We start from the raw sequence: 17,636 nt of genomic DNA, 5'->3' as shown, positions 1-17,636 counted from the left end.
CTGTTTCCGCCCCTCGCCCTAAGATGGCGGCGGGCGGCCGCCTGCCCTCAGCGCTGCCCGCAGCCCGGGTCCGCGCCGCCTTCCTGCGCTTCTTCCAGCAGCAGCACGGCCACCGCCGCCTGCCCTCCGCCCCCGTGCGGCCCCGCGGGGACCCCAGCCTGCTCTTCGTCAATGCGGGCATGAACCAGGTGCGCCACAGCCCCTCCGGGTGGCAGCGCTGACTGCACCCCCCCAGCACCACCTCCCCTCCCCTTCCATCTCTCTCTCTTTCCCCGTTATCTCGCAGTTTAAGCCCATTTTCCTGGGCACGGCGCACCCCCGCAGCGAGCTGTCGCGGTACCGGCGGGTGGTGAACAGCCAGAAGTGTGTGCGCGCCGGGGGCAAGCACAACGACCTGGAGGACGTGGGCCGGGACGGCTGCCATCACACCTTCTTCGAGATGCTGGGCAGCTGGTCCTTCGGGGACTACTTCAAGGTGAGGCGGGGACGCAGCTCTGCCGGCTGCTGCAGGCCTGAAAAAAATAAATTTATCTGCGCTAGGTGGCATGGCAAGCGGCATATTCCCCCTTGGCAGCCCCATGGTTGGAGGGCGGCGTGCTGGGGCACTGGGTGTTCCCGCAGAGAGTTTGTTTCTCTCAAAATACTCAGCCTTTAAAAGCTTCAGTGTGTACAAAGCAAAGTTCTCCGGGTGAACGCTACTGCTGAGCCTTCATGTGGGTTAAAAGAGGTTTCCAGTTCGCCTGGTGCTTTTTGCTGTAAAGGTGTTAAAAGGGAAGAAGAATAAAAGATGCTAGTAGTTTTGCTTGCAAATACGATTTTCCATGGAAAGAAATAACCAGCTAAGTAAACAGGAATGTTAAATAAACAGAAACGCTTCTGGTGGTAAACAGGTGAGTGTTGGCCACGCTGAGATCCTGAAGGTCTCCCAGTAATTTAGGAATGTCACGTTTATATGATAGAGATGAGCTGTGTCACTTGTCCAACCATCGTGCTGCTCTCCGAACACACACACACACACACACACACACTCTTTTTTTCTTTTTTTTTTTAATCACAAAATGAGAGTGGCTGAAATGTGCTTCTTTGGCGCCTGACTCCTGTCCTGAAGAACCTTCTGTCTCACTCCACACCTTGGATCCCTGTGCTACCTCTGTGTCCCTTATCTGCTCAGGAGGAAGCGTGCAGCATGGCCTGGGAGCTCTTGACGGAGGTCTACGAGATCCCCAAAGATCGCCTCTACGTCACGTACTTCGGCGGAGACTCCTCACTGGGGCTGAGCGCTGACAAGGAATGCAGGGACATATGGCGCCAGCTGGGGTGAGTGTGTTAGAGAAAAGGTCCTGAGCAGCAGGTACTGACGTTCCACCCTCCGTAGCCTCTCATTTGCTCTTTGGTTGATGGGAAGCAAATGCAGGAGTCAAAAACTGGTTTTTAAACATGTTTAGTTTCTGCTTTGTTTGGGCTGCTAAAAGTCTGAGGGCTCTGGGGCATTTCACCTTTAAGCTGCTGCTCAGATGCTGTCAGTATGGGGCCGTACACCCAAGCCTGTCTGACCTAGGTGAAGTGCCTGAAGAATGTCTTTGTCCTTTCCTTCCATCCTGATCACATCTTAGCTCTGCTAGTTTTTTTTCCAAGGATAAAAGTGGCCCCACTGACCTGGTGGAGCGCCCGTCTCCATCAGCGGGAGCCAGATTCAATTTGCCAACTATTTGGAGCAGTGAGTAGGGTCCTGTTAGGTTTGGGGCTGTCTGTTCCTGCTAAGGAGCATAATTCTGCATGAACTGAAGCATACAAGTCCTAATGTGTTTGGATAGTGAGTTGCAACAGTCAGAAAGGATCCCTTCTTCCAGATTTCCCTGTTACATAGGATACTTTGTGCTTTTCATGCGTGCCCCAGCACTGCTACCTCTGTTGTCTGCCTTTCCAGGGTGCCTGCTAGTCGTGTGCTGCCTTTTCCACTGAAGGACAACTTCTGGGAGATGGGTGACACAGGTCCCTGCGGTCCCTGCACAGAGATCCACTACGACCACGTGGGTGGTGGCAGAAATGCTGCAGCACTGGTGAACCAGGGCAGCCCTGACGTGGTGGAGATCTGGAACCTGGTCTTCATGCAGTATAACAGGTACCAGGCACTTTGACTAAGCTCCAGAGCCTTTCCCCCTCGTATAACATTATAACTGTATGTGTATATCCTCTGACATCTCAGAGAAAACCTGAGAATAAGGAGAAGGCCTGGGGCTCCTGTTGAAGGAAGCCCCTTTTCTGCATGTCACAGTGTACCTGACTATCTGACCCTTAGAGCCTGGCTGCCTGGCAGTGCCAAGGCAGGCTGCTGTTAGTCTCATCCCTGAGCATGTTTCTGTTGGGTCACCTCCTGTTTCCATCCCCCATCACTCTCCCAGTCTCTGTGACTCACCTGCACCTTTTCTTTGCCCCTGACCTGACTCCTGGTTCTCTTTTGCCTTTTTTTCCTGGCTCACTGACAGAGAGGTGGAAGGGAATTTGCTTCCCTTGCCTCAGCACCATGTGGATACAGGAATGGGCTTGGAAAGGCTGGTGGCCGTTCTGCAGAACAAACGCTCCAACTACGACACGGATCTCTTCACGCCCATCTTGGACGCCATTCACAAGGTGACAGTGCTCCTGCTCAGAGTTACAGCTAAGCAAAAGCCCCTTGAGTGCAGACTGCCTGGTACCATAGTACAGCCTTCTCTACACGTGGTACTGTGCTGTATTTTGAGAGAGGAGGTTTGTCTGGCCAGGCCCACGGCAACATCTAAGGGAGCTGAGGGAAAATTCCACTGGTATATCAGCACTGCCAGTTCCTTTGTCCTTCAAGTTTTCCTTAATTCCTCAGGGCCAAGGCATTGGTTGGCCAGTCTGTAATGTTCTGGAAGGATTTAATGAGTACATCCTAGACGCACAAGGTAGTTGAGAAGCATGATGTCAGGTGTAGCTGGCTGCCTCTAGGATTGCAGCTTTTCCTTCTGCAGCCATTCGCCCATGCTGATCTGTCTCTCCCCTTTTTGTTTTTAGGGCTGTGGCGCGCCCAGGTACCAAGGTCTGGTGGGGGATGCTGACGCTGGGCGTGTGAATATGGCCTACCGCGTGGTGGCAGATCACGTGCGGACCTTGTGCGTGTGCATCACTGATGGCATCTACCCAGGCCTCTCCGGAGCAGAGTAAGGATGTGTGGAAATGGCACAGTGTGGTGGGAATTAGGTCCAGAAGGGAACGTGAGCAGCTAGGGGAGCGGTTCTGGTGTGAGCCAAAGTAAGGGGTGCCCCCTGTCTTTGGGGAGACAGGAAGGTGAGAGCCTGGAGGAGGTTCAGACCTGCAATAACTCATCCTTGGGTAGGCGCAGAGCGCATGGAGCAGCTCTTTGGCAATAGGTCGGGCCCGAGAGGGGCTGCACGTGGGGTGTGCTGGATGCGGGAGCTGTGCAGGGATGCTCATGTGCTGCCCGGGGCGTTCTGCCCTGCTTTCAGACTGGTGCTGCGTCGGATCCTGCGCCGGGCTGTCCGCTTCTGCTCTGAAGTCCTTCGTGCTCCGCCTGGGCTCTTGGCTTCCCTCGTGCCTACTGTAGTGGAAGTGCTGGTGAGTAAAAACTGCTGCATTGGGGAAGAATTGATCATATGTCCTCTTCAGCGCCGTGTTCCATTTCTGTACGCCATCAGGAGGCAATCTGGGATGGAAAGGAGCTCCAGGAGGGGATGCGTGCTGTTGTGCATTGCAGTAGTAAAAAAAATCTCTTGTCTCCTGATCGTTTTTGATGGGGGAATAGGGGCCATGGAGTGCCTAATGGGGCCAGTGCTAACAGTCAGCGTGAGTGTGTAAGTGTATGCAAGGGCACGCTTCTTTCCTGAGGGCAGCAGCTTCCAAGCTGTCATATCTGGTTAAAGCCTTCTGAAATCGGTCCCCGTGGTTACTAACAGCATCCTAAATGGCAGGGCTTGCTTCCCATTGTGAACTGACACGTTTGCCACAGAGATACTTTGCAGAGGTTAGCAGAGGAGGGTCATGGGGAGGTAGCCAGGAGACAGCAGCTCTGAGTCCAGGTGTGATTGTCCTGCTGTGATGCTGTCCTTGAGGCTGTGCGCTGGGGCTCCCTTCACGTTTACGTGCCTGAGAAACCTCTGTAATGCTTGTGACACTGTGAGATCTGCTGAGGATGTTATCTCTAACTGAGGCTCACTCCACAGGGCGATGCCTACCCAGAGCTGAGGAAGAGTGCAGACCAGGTGAGTGATGTGAAAACCCCTGGAGAGAAACCCCCTTTCTTATTGTCATTGGGGGGCACAGCTCTCAGAGGCAGAAGGCAGCCCTGTCTCGGGACTTAGCTGGAGGAGTTTCCCTAGGTGGGTTCTTGTGGGAAGGCCTTGATGTGAGGGGAGCACATCTGCATCATGGGCACTGCCTGGACGTGAAAATCTGTGGCAGATTTCTTTGTGGGAGCTCTATTAAATCCTTAGCAGGGACGCCTTGTTCTAATATCAGGCAGGCATTGCTCTGAAAAAGCTAGGGCAGCTCCTTTGCTGAATCCAAGTACAGCCTGTCCTAGCTTGGGTACCCTTTGTCCAAAGTGGTTTGGGGATTTAGGGCTAGTCCCTCCTAGCTTCAGCTGACAGCAGCTGTGACAAGCAATTTCTCTGGCTGTTCCAGCCATGCAACTGTAATTGGGTCACGGATAACAAATGGATGACAAGGAGCATTTGTCAGCATCCAGCCTTCCCCAGGTGGATGGTCAATATTTCCGTAACAGGAACAGTGATCAGAGTCGCAGTGACTTTGGTGCTGTTTAATAGCGCGCCGGAGCCACGTTGTGATGGCTGCTTGCAGAACAAGGGGGCTGGGTCAAGCAGACAGCACCAATTACACACCCGCTTGGGCTGAGCTGAGCTGGGGAGCTCCCTGAGGTGTTATAGCCAACTCTTTTTCTGCTCCTTGGGCAGGTCATGAATATCATCAATGAGAATGAAGCTGCTTTCCTGTCCTCCCTCGAGCGGGGGAGGCGCGTCATTGAGCGGACAGTGCAGCAGATGCAGCCCTCCACAAATTTCCCAGGTGAGTCTCCTCCTTCAGCCAAGCTGCACTTAAAGCTGGTTTGATCCATGTCATGGCCAGCACTTAAGTCAAAACTCTTTTGGACTCGAAGGTCTTTGAAGGTCCCTTCCAACTGAACTATTCTATTCTTGTGAGTGTCTGTCTGCTTCCCCCACATGCCCTCAAGAACATTCCAGCCCTGGGCACTCCAATGCCAAATTTAAAAGTAGATAGTGCTCCTTTCTCCAGATCGTGATTGTTTCCTAGAGCATCATTCTCACGACAAACTAGGTACTGGGAAAGTCAGAAGCATTCTGTTGCTGCTTTATTTACTGACTAAACGGGTCTTTACAAGATGTAGCCAAAAGGAGGACCCACCCAGAGCAGCTGCCTATCTAGCTGTGCTGCGCTGAATTTTGACAGGATGTGGCTTTGGGGCACCACTAACATTTAGTCTTGTACTAAAAGAACTTTGTGGCTTCTCTTCCCTTCCCCATTTTCAGTGCAGTTGCACACAGTAAAAGTGAACTTGGCTGCCAAAGCACACATGAGATTGGTCTCATCCAAGCAACTTTGGAGATGACTTTGCATTCCATGTTCACACGGAGTTCATGTGCTTCTTTTTTGTCCTACAGCTGATGTAGCCTGGTCTCTCTATGGGAATTTGGGGTTTCCTCTGGATCTGATTGACTTGATGCTTGAAGAAAAGGGAATCCGTTTGGATTCAGATGCTTTCAGTGAACTTGTTCTGGAGGATGCGAAGGTAAGAGAGGCTCTCCTCATGAGGATAATTCAGAGCCTGTGGTTTCCTGTGGAGGCAGAATTCCTTTTACTGCTCCTCAGATGCACCACAGGGCCACGTGCTTTTTCCCTGGAATGGAAGCGGGTCTGAAACAGTAGCTGGGTCATGCTGACTTCATCTGTGGGTGTGGGACTGAGGAGTATTGGCTGGTGATTCCTGTCAGATCAGTGGCAGTGTTTTACAATACTGGCTGGAGTGGCGGTTGTAGAATTACACGCGTTAGGGGTGACCTCTGGCAGTTGTGTAGTCCAACGCTCCACGCAAAGCAGAGCCAGCGTAGACAGCCCAAACAGCAAGTGATTTGTGAAGAGTTGACGTAATCCTTTCAGCCTCTGTAGTGCTGGAAGACTCGCACTGCCCACCTTGTGCAGTAATCAGATCAAGGCTGTGCTCTTCTAGGCTTTAATGGCCTGGAATTTTCACAGCTATGCAGCGAGCTGGGCTTTGTTAGCAGTTGCTTGTGGCTTGCCCCTATGGGTGGTGTTGAGTGCTTGTGGGGCTGGAAGGAATGGGTTTGGTTTAGCATCAGCATAGACATAAAGGAGTCATTTCCAGGAAGGTGGAAGCAGTTGCTTCTAGCCATAAAACTCCAGTTACTGGAGAAACCAGTCCCCTGGGTACCTCCCCTCTAACCCTGCCTTTGCTCTGCTGCAGCGGAAGGCTCAGGGCGCGCAGGCAGGACAGCTGGAGGGCACAGCTGTGCACCTGGATGTGCACTCGCTGGCTCAGCTGCGGGGTGACAACGTGCCTGCTACTGATGACTCTCCGAAATACTCCTACAAGCTTGGGCAGCACGGGCAGTACGGTAAGTGGCCATGTCCTTTTTGTAGGACAAACTCTGCCTAAGGAATCTGTCATCAGACTGCTTTTGCTGGCCTGGTGCACGCAGGAGGACAGGGATCTTGTGGTTCAAACTTGTCCACTTCGCTGCTACATCCCTTCTTTGCCCCTGTACCTTTTTCTGAGGTATTTGCCATTCTGGTGGCGTGTCCCCAGGAAAGCTCAGGCTAGTGACAAGGCTGTGAGATCTGGGTTGCTGAAGCAGTGACTTGATTTCTGCCAGAGGTGAGTCTGTCCCCAACAATCAGGCTCCTGAATGTGACTGCTAGGGAGAGTGATTATGCCAGTTTAGGTAGCTGCTCAAAGCCAGGGACTTGCTATTTCCTTGGCAGGCCGCTAGATGACAGTGCAGGCTTTTTGTCGTTTGGGCTAACTGGGGTTGCTGATGCTCCAGGGGAAGCATAAAGCTAAACCACAGAAAGTAAGAGGTGATGTGGCTGTCACAAGCAATTAGATAGCTGTGTACAGCCAGCTCCATCTTACCCAGCGTGCTGGTGGCAACCCACAGTAAGTGAAAAGTGAGGCAGTTCAAACTATAAGTACTACAGCAAACACAGTGAAGGAAAATTAGCCCATCATAGGCATTGGCTGAAATTTCCAAGCTAGTACTATCCCACCTTTTCAGGCACTGAATCATGGAGTAATTCAGGTTAGAGGGGACTTCTGGATGTCCCGTCTCTTGATGCAGAAAGGATCTGCTTCGCAGTCAGATCAGGTTGCTCAGGGCCTTCTCCAGGTAAGTTTTCAGTATCTTTAAGGATGAAGATACCACTACCTCTCTGGTCCCTCTTCCAGTTCTTTATCACCATGTGAAGTTTTTTTCCTTATGTACAACCATAATTTCCCCAGCTCTAGACATAGTGTCACAGATGCCACACAGAGGTGAATAACTGCTTTCTTTGGCCTGCTGACTACGTTTGCATTCACAGCCCAGCAGGTAGCAGCCTTCTTGCTGCAGGGGCACCGTGCTGACTTGTGTTCATCTTGTCCTTGAGAACCTGAAGGTTTCTCTCAGTCCATTTCTGCAGCCTGCCAGATCCCTCTGAAAAGCAGCCGGGCTCTTCAGGTCCTGACCACTTGCTGCCAGACACAAGCAGGATAAGCATGCATCCCCTCCTGTCATGGATTATTGTTAATGAAGCTGTTGAAAGGCGTTGGCCCTAATATCAGCCTACAAGTAGCTCTGCTAGTAACTGAGTGTCAGCTGAACTTGGAAACTTTGAGCAGTTTTCTGTGGGGCCCAGCATTTGGCCTGCATTTGGCTTCAAGGCTGCTCAGGCAGATGTGTCAGAAGCTTGCTAAGTCAAGGAACGTGACTTTGCTGCCTTCCCTTGTTCACCAAGCCAGTCATCTCTGTCAAAGGCAGTCAGGCTGGCCAAGCACACAGCATAGCATGATAGAGATGTGTCTGTGCCACATCTTGCTCTGTCAGACTCACATGGACCCTGCCTGGTTAGCTACTACCCAGCAAGTGCCTCACTGGGTAAATGAGGGTGGCTTGCTTCCAGATAACAGATCCTGTGTCCTTTCTGCCAATAGCTGTTCCTACCCTACAAAGGCAAGTGCCAGCTTTCATTATAGGATGGGTGTTGGCAGGGTTGGCATGTGGTGCCCCCTTTCATGGTGTGATCTGCCAGGGTGCTCGCACTGATTGCTGCCATCTTCTTCCCCTTGGCAGAGTTCAGCCCGTGCCAGGCCACCGTCCTGATGCTGTACAGAGATCAGTCTCTCCAGAAGGAGGTTGGGGCAGGGCAGCGCTGTGGTGTCATCTTGGACAGGACTAACTTTTATGCAGAGCAGGGTGGGCAAGCCTCTGACCAAGGCTACCTGATACGCTTAGGACAGCAGGTGAGAGACCTTTTGCTGCCTGAACCCAAGGCAGTCCTGGACATCGAGGCCAGGCAGACCTCCCCAAATGATGAGCTACTTTGCTGTATTAATTAGCAGGCTGCTAGCTCTTGACAGTGTCCTTGACTTTGTGTTGGGGTTGGTGGGGTGAGGAAGAAGCAGCAGTAACCTGGTGGAGGTGGACCTGCTGCTCTGGTTGTCTCTCTCAGCCTTTTGCAATTTCTTCTTGCTGGGGATGACGGGGAGCTCTTCAGCGTGCTGTGTTCTTCACAAGTAGGGTGGCATCTGCCTCTGCAGCAAGTTCTTTCTATGCTGACAGAGAGAAAGCTTTGACTCTCTTCTAAGAAGAAGGGGTGCAGCTTTTTCTCCCTCCCATGTTCTAGCTCCTGACAGTCACCTTTGGGCGACGATGCTGCCTTTTTAGCCTTGCAGAATGTGATAGTGCCTTGCTTAGCATGTCTCCCCAAGATGAAAGAGGGATCAAGTTTTTCTTGCCAACCTTGTGAAGCAGAAGAGGCACCGTGGATGCCTGATGCAGGTGCCTTGGCAGCTGCTGTCCAATTTCTCTTGGACAGACATCCCCGCTAGGAAAATTCATTAGCACAGTTGGCATTGCTGCCCCTCCACTGCAAACTGTCAGTCTCGACCTGTTGTGCAGTGAGTGGCTGGCTGCAAGGAAGGGCTGAGGCACGCTGGTTATGCTGGCTGGAAGCTTGTCCCTGCTTTTCACACCCCATTGCTGTCTCTTTGGGACCAACAGGGGTTGTGTTTCCCAGTAGGATCAAGCAGATGTGTAGCATGGGTCTTTGGATGCTCCCTGTGCCCTAACTCATCTTTCTGTGTCTCTCTGTTCAGGACATCCTCTTCCCTGTAGAGTCGGTTCGTCTCTGTGGTGGTTACGTGGTCCATGAGGTCACTGCTGTGGAAACCCTGCGTGCTGGAGATCAAGTTCAGCTTTTCGTGGATGAGGTAATAACTCAGAGCTCTTAACCCTTTTCCAGCCTTTCTTTGAAAGTCATTTAATGTCGTGAGTAACCTGGGCATGGCAGAGGTTCCTTGTGTTCCTGAGACTTCTTTATTGCAGTGGGAAGGAGGACTTACAAGTGAGTTTGTCTGTAGTCTTGTATGAGCTACAGGTCTGTCCAGAAGCGTTCAGCCTACCCTTGCTGTTTTACAGAGGCGATCCCATGGCGAAAAGAAGTGAGATCTGCCCTCTGACATAAATTCATCTGGCAGCTGTGCTACCTGTTGTTCTGTCACCATCACCCCCCATCCCCTCGCATGCAGCCTTTCACTTCCCTCCTTATGCCATCCTCTGCTCCCCCAGGCTGTGCAGAAGCAGCCCACCAGGGGAAATTGTCTGTGCTTTCAGGCCCGGCGGCTGGCCTGCATGACCAACCACACCGCTACCCACCTGCTCAACTTTGCTCTCCGCCACGTCCTGGGTGACAGGACGGAGCAGCGAGGGTCGCACGTGACAGCAGAGCGGCTGCGCTTCGACTTCGATATCCAGGTGACTCTGGGCTCGTGTCTCCTTGCTTCTCAGCAGTACCAGCACCTCGGTACTGGCCTCTCTTCGGGGATTTTTCTCCTCTCGCTGTAGTCACTTCTATAGAGAGGTGGGAGGGTCGTGATGCTCGCTATTCCCTTTTACAAGCAGGGAAGGTGAGTCATGGGGAAAGTGGTGTGTCCAAGCTGAGTTGTCTGTGAGCCCAGAGTTCTCCCTCCTTTGTTCTGTGCCTTTTGGGAGGCTTCTCCTGAAGGCTGATTTGCTTCCTCAGGGCCCTGTGACTGTGGAGCAGCTGCAGCGAGTTGAGCAGGTGGTCCAGGATGTGATCAAACGAAATGAGGCTGTGCATATGGCTGAGGTTCCCCTTGCGCTGGCAAGAAGAGTTCAGGGACTTCGTGCTATGGATGAGGTACGACAGGAGCATAGGGCATGTTTCTCTGAGCCTGCTCCTTCAGCAGGAATCATTTGGGCCATAAGAGAAGTTGAAGCAACAGGTTTCTGTAGGGGAAATGACTCTCAAAACTCAGGAGGGAAAATGGGACAGAGGTAAGATCTCAGGAGCACTGTTTTGTGATATGTGGCGACTGGTGGTGCATAGGCTTTCTGCTCATTTATCTGGCCCAACAGCTTATGGTGCCACCCCATTGTTTCTTTCTCCCATGGTGGCTGTTTGTGGGGGAGCAGCAGAGCTGCCCCTGACTCTGGGGGTGCTTTAGAAGAGGGGTAAAGTAAGGCAGGGACCTGAAGCTGCCTGTAAGTGCCCCTGAAGGACTGCGTGGTTAGCTGCTGATCCCTGTCTCCTCTGTCAGGAGTATCCAGACCCGGTGAGGATAGTGTCCCTCGGGGTCCCTGTGGAGACTGTGCTGACCTGCGACTCTGAGGCTGCAAGGCAGACCTCTGTGGAGCTCTGCTGTGGGACGTAAGTGTCTTTTACCTACAGTCAGATGGTGTGTTTGTGTGCAGACTGTGTCCTTCTGATTCTCTTGAGCTGCTTCCCACCCTGACCCTGGGATCAGCCTGTGTGAGGATCTCTGTATGCTCTGCAAGGCTTGTGTGTGAGCACTGGTGGCTGAGGTAAAGGCATAATTCCAAGTCCCACTCTCTGATCCTTCGTGACTGGGTTTCCTCACTGAAATGGGGGCAGAGTAGGCTGGTTGTAGAGAAATTTGGTTAGAAATACCAAAACGTTAACAAAATGCAAAGCATTTTACCTTGTTTCACACTCTAAAGCCCACCTGGAAGCTGCAGGGCTCCTGCAGTGTGGAACAGGGTGCGTGTCCTCTCACGCTAAACAGAGCTGGGGAGCTTTGGTTTTGGGCTTGCAGGAAGGTGGGGGACCCAACAGGAGGCTCTGATGGTTGGCAGAACTAGAGGCCAGTCTGATTATTTTAATTATTTTAGCCCTTTTAGCACTAATGAGAGTAGAAGAAGAGTTAATAATCGTAGGACAGTGATACCATGAAAACAAAAAGGAACAAATTGGCCTTTGAGCTGATACAGCTGGAAATGAGCAAGTTTCTAGTCATGAGAACATTCACGTGGGAGGAGTGGGACAAGAAACTGCAGGGGAGTGGAGATAATCAATTCTAGCGAAGCTGTCTGAAATGGTTACTTGTGGTAACGGAGAACCTGAGACGCTGTGGTTGTTTTCCTTCTTGGCTATTCAACATTGGATATGAAAGGGGAAAGTCATCGGTGCCCTCTGTCTGCATGGCTGCAATGTGTCTGGAGATGACTGGCCTTTCTGCAAGCTGGTCTGACAAAGGAGTGGGGGAGTGGAAGGAAAAAATTGTTTTCTGCAAGCTTCAGCAGTGGCTGAGTAGCAAGGGAAAAATTCTAATCCATCCTAGTGCTGAAAGAAAGGACAGCAAGGCAGAACTTGGCTGTTAGGTACATTTGGCAGCAGCCTGCTGAGCTGGTAGCATGGAGGTTCTTCTGGAGTAGCCTCAGCTCTGCTGTCTCTTGCCTGACCGGGTGCCACCAGGATTTTAGGGATGGAAAGGACTGAAGCTGTTGGGACTGGGGAGGGGCTGCTCTACTCAAGATGTGTCTGAAATGGAAGTAGGCTCCCTGATTTCTGGTCCCAGAGAGCAACTTGTTTCTGTCCTGTTCTCCGTCAACTTCGCAGGCACCTTCTCCAAACAGGAGCTATGGAGGACCTGGCCATCGTCAGCGAGCGCCAGCTTGTGAAAGGGGTTAGCCGTGTCATTGCAGTCACAGGGAGACAGGCCAAGCAGGTAAGAAAAGGGTACTGAGATTTCAGATGGACCCAATTTTACAGGTTCCTGCTTAGACAAGCAGATTCCCTCTGCTGGAGCCTCCCTGCTACACCTGATCTTGTTTCCTTCTTTACCCTGGGGCCAGCTCTGCTGCTGTACCTCACTTTTCACATCCATTCCCCCTTGTCCCACGCTCCTGTCTCCATGACCTTCATTCTTCCCTTCAGACCCCCCTTTTCCAAGATAGGAACTTGGCACAAAATATCAGGAAGCCTCTGGAATAGAAATTTCAGTCTCCAGGTAGGTATTTAAAGGTGTGATCCTTTGTGCTTTGCTTCTACCTCCTACCTATCACAGGTGGATTTGTACTTTATGACTACAGGGCTCTGCCCTCGTTCTTACAGCCCTTTTTGATTCTTTCTTTAGTCTCTTTCTTGCAGAACTGTAGTTCTGATCTGATAAGGTCTTTATAAGAAGCAATCAACCTATTAGTGTGTCTGCGAGATCTCTGTTCTTGAGTATCTGGAAGCGCCAGGGGCCCTGCACCCTGACTGCTTCCTTAAAGGCTGCAGACAGAGGAGAGTGACCCGCTGCCATCACAACTGGGAAAACTGGAAGCAAAGCTCCCCCCTCAAATCTGTTGCTTTTTGGCTGGCTGTGTCCCATGCATAGCTGTGTTCCCACCAGTTTGTCTTGATGCAGAGGAATAAAAAGCTGCGGGGCACATCTGCATGCTTTGCTGGAAGCGTTGACCTGAGGAGCCCCCGAGAGGAGCTGTGGATGTGTTAATCAGACAAAGGAGACTGCAGGCAGGGCGGAGTAACGTGGAACAAGGAATGGGTATTTAGCTGGGCAGAACAGATCTCTCTGCCCACAGGTTTTCCTATATCGTCTCTGCTATTCTGGTGTATAATCTCCTGGGACCCTCACGGGCACAAAGATCTGGCAGGGCAGAAGTGGTCCAAACACTAAAGATTTTCACTGGTGGCAAAAAGCTTGTATTAGCTTTTTTTTTTTTTTTTTATTAATAGTAGCGTTGGTGTTGGCAAAAGCAATAAGAAATGCACCCAGACCAGCTGAACTCATCCTCAGGGAAACGTCAGCTGATGAGGTTTCTTTAATCTTGGTTTAGTGTTTCTTCAGTCTTCGTGTTTAACTTCAGTTAGTTTCAAGAGTGTGCTTGCTAATGCATTAAAAAGTAAATGGATACCCGAGTTTTTTGCATTGAAATCATGATGGTTTGTTGTGAGATACTGAGGATATATGAGTTTTAGGTTGGATCTTAGGAAGAACTTCTTTACTGAAAGGGCTGTTAGACACTGGAACAGGCTGCCCAGGGAAGTGGTGGAGTCACCATCCCTGGAAGTCTTCAAAAGACGTTTAGATGTAGAGCTTAGGGATATGGTTTAGTGGGGACTGTTAGCGTTAGGTCAGAGGTTGGACTCGATGATCTTGAGGTCTCTTCCAACCTAGAAATTCTGTGATTCTGTGGTAACGAGGTGACAGCTTGGTCCTGTGGGTGTGAACCTCTAGCACTGGTTGCAAATGTAGAGAGGAGCTTTGTATTGCAGAGTCTCATTGGGACAGTCGATTTTAAAGCCTGTCTGTAGGTGTCTTCCCTCTGGATGCTGAGCAGCGCTTCAGTGGTTATGACCCTGCCACCTCCCCACGTTCTCCATCCCTGCTCCTTCTTTCTGTTGCTGCACCTGAAGTGTTTTCTCTCCCTCTCTGCAGGCCCGAGAGGTAGGCCAGTGCTTGGCTGTGGAAGTGGACTCCGTTTCCATACGGATGAAGCAGAGGAGCACCTCTGTTGCTGAGATGCAGAACCTCTCCAAAGAAGTGGGCCAGCTGACCAAAGTAAGGATTACGTTCCTGTGCAGAAGGATCCTGGCGTAGGCTCTCCTGAGGTCCCCAGTAGGCTCACATTTTACCCCGTGGTCAATAGCAAGGAGAAGTTGCTACTTGCTGGTGCCTCGTTGGTCACAAAGATTTCAACCAGAGTCTAGGTGCCTTTGTTGCCAGAGGGAATATGAGAGGAGGAAGTGGTGGGGAGGGTAAAGCAGTGAAAAAGGGTTTCCAGGCTTCTCCCCAGGCTTCAGATGCCCAGCTGAAAAATCTTCTGTCCTCCCAGAGAATGAGTAGTTGATTCCTAGGTACTCTTCAGCGTCTTTACACAGCAAATTGTCTTGCAGGTGGTGGCTAGCACTGCAATGCCCCAGTGGCAAAGAAAAGAACTACAGACCATCCTCAAAGCGCTGCAGCGAACCGCCAACACAGCCATCAAGAAACTGGAGATGCAGCAGGTACTGTGGCAGCAGCACGCTCCCTGCAGCCTGCTGGCAGCAGTGAACCTGGTGTCTTTGGCACAGTTCACAGCACCTCAGTGACTGGGGTCCCATCAGAAGGCAAGGGAAAGCAGGTACAGTCACATGCAGTACAGCACAAGCCCTCTGTTGGGTTGATTTCACTGGCATTAACCAGGGCTGAAGGACTGACTGGTTTTGGCACACCCAAATACCCACAGCTCCCTCTCTCTGAGGATAGAGAACCCCCATCAGTGCTTTTATCAAACAGCAACAGGCACGTAGGCATTGCCGCCTCCTTAATACGTGGAGAAGATAAGGTGGCCCTGAAAATGAGCTTTAAAAGGTCCTGCAGTAGGAGAGTGGCCAGACAGAGCCTTTCTCTCAGCCGCATGGATGTTGCTCTGCTTCCCTGCTGCATTTGTCTTGCTAATTTACATGATTACGTTAAAAGCCCTTAGGAAATGCTTATTGGTGACTTAATATTCTCAGTAAGATCTATCCTGTCCTTAAAGTAGCAGCATCTTGCTACAAGATACTGCCTGAGATGTGGCAATGAGTAGGCAGAGGAAAGAGGCTGAGAACAGCGTGGGTCTCTGTCCCCCTTTTGAAAGGGGTTCATCTCTTTGGGGTTGTACATGTGGAGATTTTAGTCTGCCAGCCTTATTTGACCTCGGCTAGCATACGCCTCTCCTCTGTCCCACAGAGCAGTACTTTCACTCCTCATGTACGTGTTACATGCACATATACCCATCCTGCTCACCCGTGCCACCTGTAGCCCCTCAAGTGCTGTGTGTTTCCTCCTCCAGGCTGAAGAGAAGGCGCAAAGCCTGCTAACAAAGCACTGCAACCAACCTGTCATCATAGACACTGTCCCAGCTGACTCCCTGTCCGTGAGTGAATCATGTTGTGTGTTGGTCCAGCAGTCAAGGGGAGCTGCAGGCTGTGTTTTCTGCTGCACCCCGTTCTCCTTTGCCACAGCCTGACCCCTCCTTTCCCTGCTTCTCCTAGATCCTGATGAAGGTAGTGAACCAGCTGTGTGACAAATCTCCAGGCACATCAGTCCTGCTGCTCAGCCCTCAGGCTTCTGGAGAGGTGCTCTGTGCCTGCCAGGTGTCCAAGGTAAGCAGAACCCTGGCAGAGTCACGGGGAACCTGTCTTCAAAGAGAGACTGGGGCTGACTGCTCAGTAAGTCCCAGCTGAGTTTTTTTTAATGGGATTATACCCAGTGTTGCTAGTTAATCTTGCTGGGGTAGGACCTGAGATGACCATACTGGGACCAGATAAGCTTTCAGCCTTTGCTGGGCACAGATAACACTCTATCCTCCAGGTCATGTCCACCTTCCTTCACCAAACTGTGGAGTGCTCCACCGTCCAAACCACTCTGCTCTGTGTTCTCTTCCCCAGGACTGCCTCCCTGTGTTCTCTGCCGCTGACTGGGCCGTGGCTGTCTGTACGCAGATGGAGGGCAAGGCAGGAGGCTCTCCTATCGTCGCTAAGGGCAGTGGAAATGCCAAAGGCATTCAGGGAGCCCTGACTACTGCGCTGGAGTTCGCTCGGAGTAAACTCTGAAATAACTGTGGTGCTTTGGTGGCAGGACAGCTGCATGCCCCCCAGCGCAAGGTGCGTGGATACTTGATCCAGAGCACGCGTTACACTTTGATCTGAGAGGATGAGCAGCTTCCACGCTGAACGTTGCTGTAAATGCTGTGCTGGAGCACTCAGCTTCTGGCTATCAGGGATGAGCAGAGTCTGCTCCTGATACCACTGACAGAATAATGCTGCCTGTTCTCAGCATGGGTGTTTGGGGATTGAGCCTCAGAAAGTGCCAACTTCTTCTGGAACAGCGCAGTTCTTGCCACAAGACTGGCACTGGGAAGCTCTGTGAGAGCATGGGGGGATGGCACAGTGTTATCCCAACACTATTAAATAGCTGAGAATGTTTGATCTCCTGTGTTGATTTTTTTTTTATCTGTACCGTTCATTCAGCAAATGCTACTTCCAGCCTTGGAACTAAGGCAAAACTTGTTGCAAAGGGATTGCAAGCCTATGTCCTTGAGCATCTGCCTTTGCTGTCAAGAGATTTCAGCTATCAGCAGAGTGCACAGGGACTTTACATCACCCTGCCCCGTACTTTATGCTGTGTTGCAGCTCAGAGCTGTCTCAAACCTCTTCCCTTCCTTCAGCCAACCTCTTGCTGGCTCTTTCTTTACTAGCGTTAGTAGCCTCCGGTGCTGGAAGGCAGAGCATATCTTCAGCACGATGGGAAGAGGTGGGAGCTGTGTTGTTGGTGATCTCTTGGAGGCAGGGGTGCTGCTGGTGCTTGTAGCATCTCTGCAGGACACCTGAGCGTGGCAGGGAGAGCTGGAACAGCTGGCCTGGTGCTTCAGGAGCTTGTGACGTGGCCAGAGGGGTGCTGGAGGGGGTGCATGGGGCAGGGATGACGGAGACAGTTCGTGCTGTTAGTGCCTGGTGCTGAACAGCTGCTGTGTTTTGCTCCAGCCACAGCAGTACCGGCTGTGGGGAGGGGAAGGATGCTCTGTCTGACTAGGAAAATGCTTTTCCCAGGTCCTTCTGAGTGCATTCGTGTTGCTATATTAATAGCTGCTGCTGGAGATGATGTCTGCTGTCGGTATTGGAGAGTAGGTGTGAAGAGGAGGAGAGAAGAGCCTGAGCTGCTCCTGCATCATGCTCCAAAAGCAGAGCCTGAGCTTGCCAGCAGTAGCAGCCTTACAAAATTAACCCCCTTTGGCCTGCTTTTTAGCTTAAAAGCTGCTGACCCCTTGTAAACTCTTTCCCAGCCCCTTACAGTGCAGGGATCCTTTGCAGCAGCCAAATGCGACGTGGAATCAGGCCAGTCTGTCTCCCTGTCAGTTTGGCATCCAGTGCTGTATCAGCTGCTGCTTGGATTTCTCAGGAGCAAGGCTGCAACAACTCAGGACACCACTGCAGACAAAATAAGGCATGAAGTGTGTTTACCCACTTCTTCTAGCTGCCCTATCCAGCAGGGAGAGCAGCTTCGTGGCGAGCTGTCTGAGGGCCGGTTTGGCATCCAGTGTGCACAGAAGGTT

General features: G+C 51.6%; 1 protein-coding gene across 2 annotated transcripts; it reads left to right on the top strand.

The window, feature by feature from the left end:
• Positions 1-4: 4 nt before the first annotated feature.
• On the top strand, positions 5-16,512 carry AARS2 (alanyl-tRNA synthetase 2, mitochondrial). Of its 2 annotated transcripts, XM_084514116.1 has the most exons (22): positions 6-188; positions 287-475; positions 1,172-1,317; positions 1,928-2,122; positions 2,487-2,631; positions 3,037-3,182; positions 3,489-3,597; positions 4,203-4,241; positions 4,953-5,064; positions 5,679-5,806; positions 6,500-6,650; positions 8,364-8,533; positions 9,389-9,502; positions 9,906-10,046; positions 10,315-10,452; positions 10,853-10,962; positions 12,172-12,280; positions 13,997-14,119; positions 14,455-14,565; positions 15,375-15,458; positions 15,577-15,687; positions 15,973-16,512. In XM_084514116.1, the coding sequence occupies exons 1-22, from the start codon at positions 24-26 to the stop codon at positions 16,135-16,137; spliced, it is 2,901 nt and encodes a 966-aa protein (XP_084370242.1). In that variant the 5' UTR covers positions 6-23; the 3' UTR covers positions 16,138-16,512. The 2 variants fall into 2 exon arrangements, 1 of the variants encoding a protein (XP_084370242.1); XR_014691301.1 differs by lacking the exon at positions 15,973-16,512 and having other exon boundaries at positions 5-188; positions 14,455-14,681; positions 15,577-15,618.
• Positions 16,513-17,636: the final 1,124 nt, after the last annotated feature.

Source organism: Aythya ferina (genome assembly GCF_964211825.1).
Source record: "Aythya ferina genome assembly, chromosome: 3".
NCBI classification, from domain to species: Eukaryota; Metazoa; Chordata; class Aves; order Anseriformes; family Anatidae; genus Aythya; species Aythya ferina.
The sequence above is the reverse complement of the archived record's forward strand: the minus strand, read 5'-3'. Positions and strand labels throughout refer to the sequence as shown.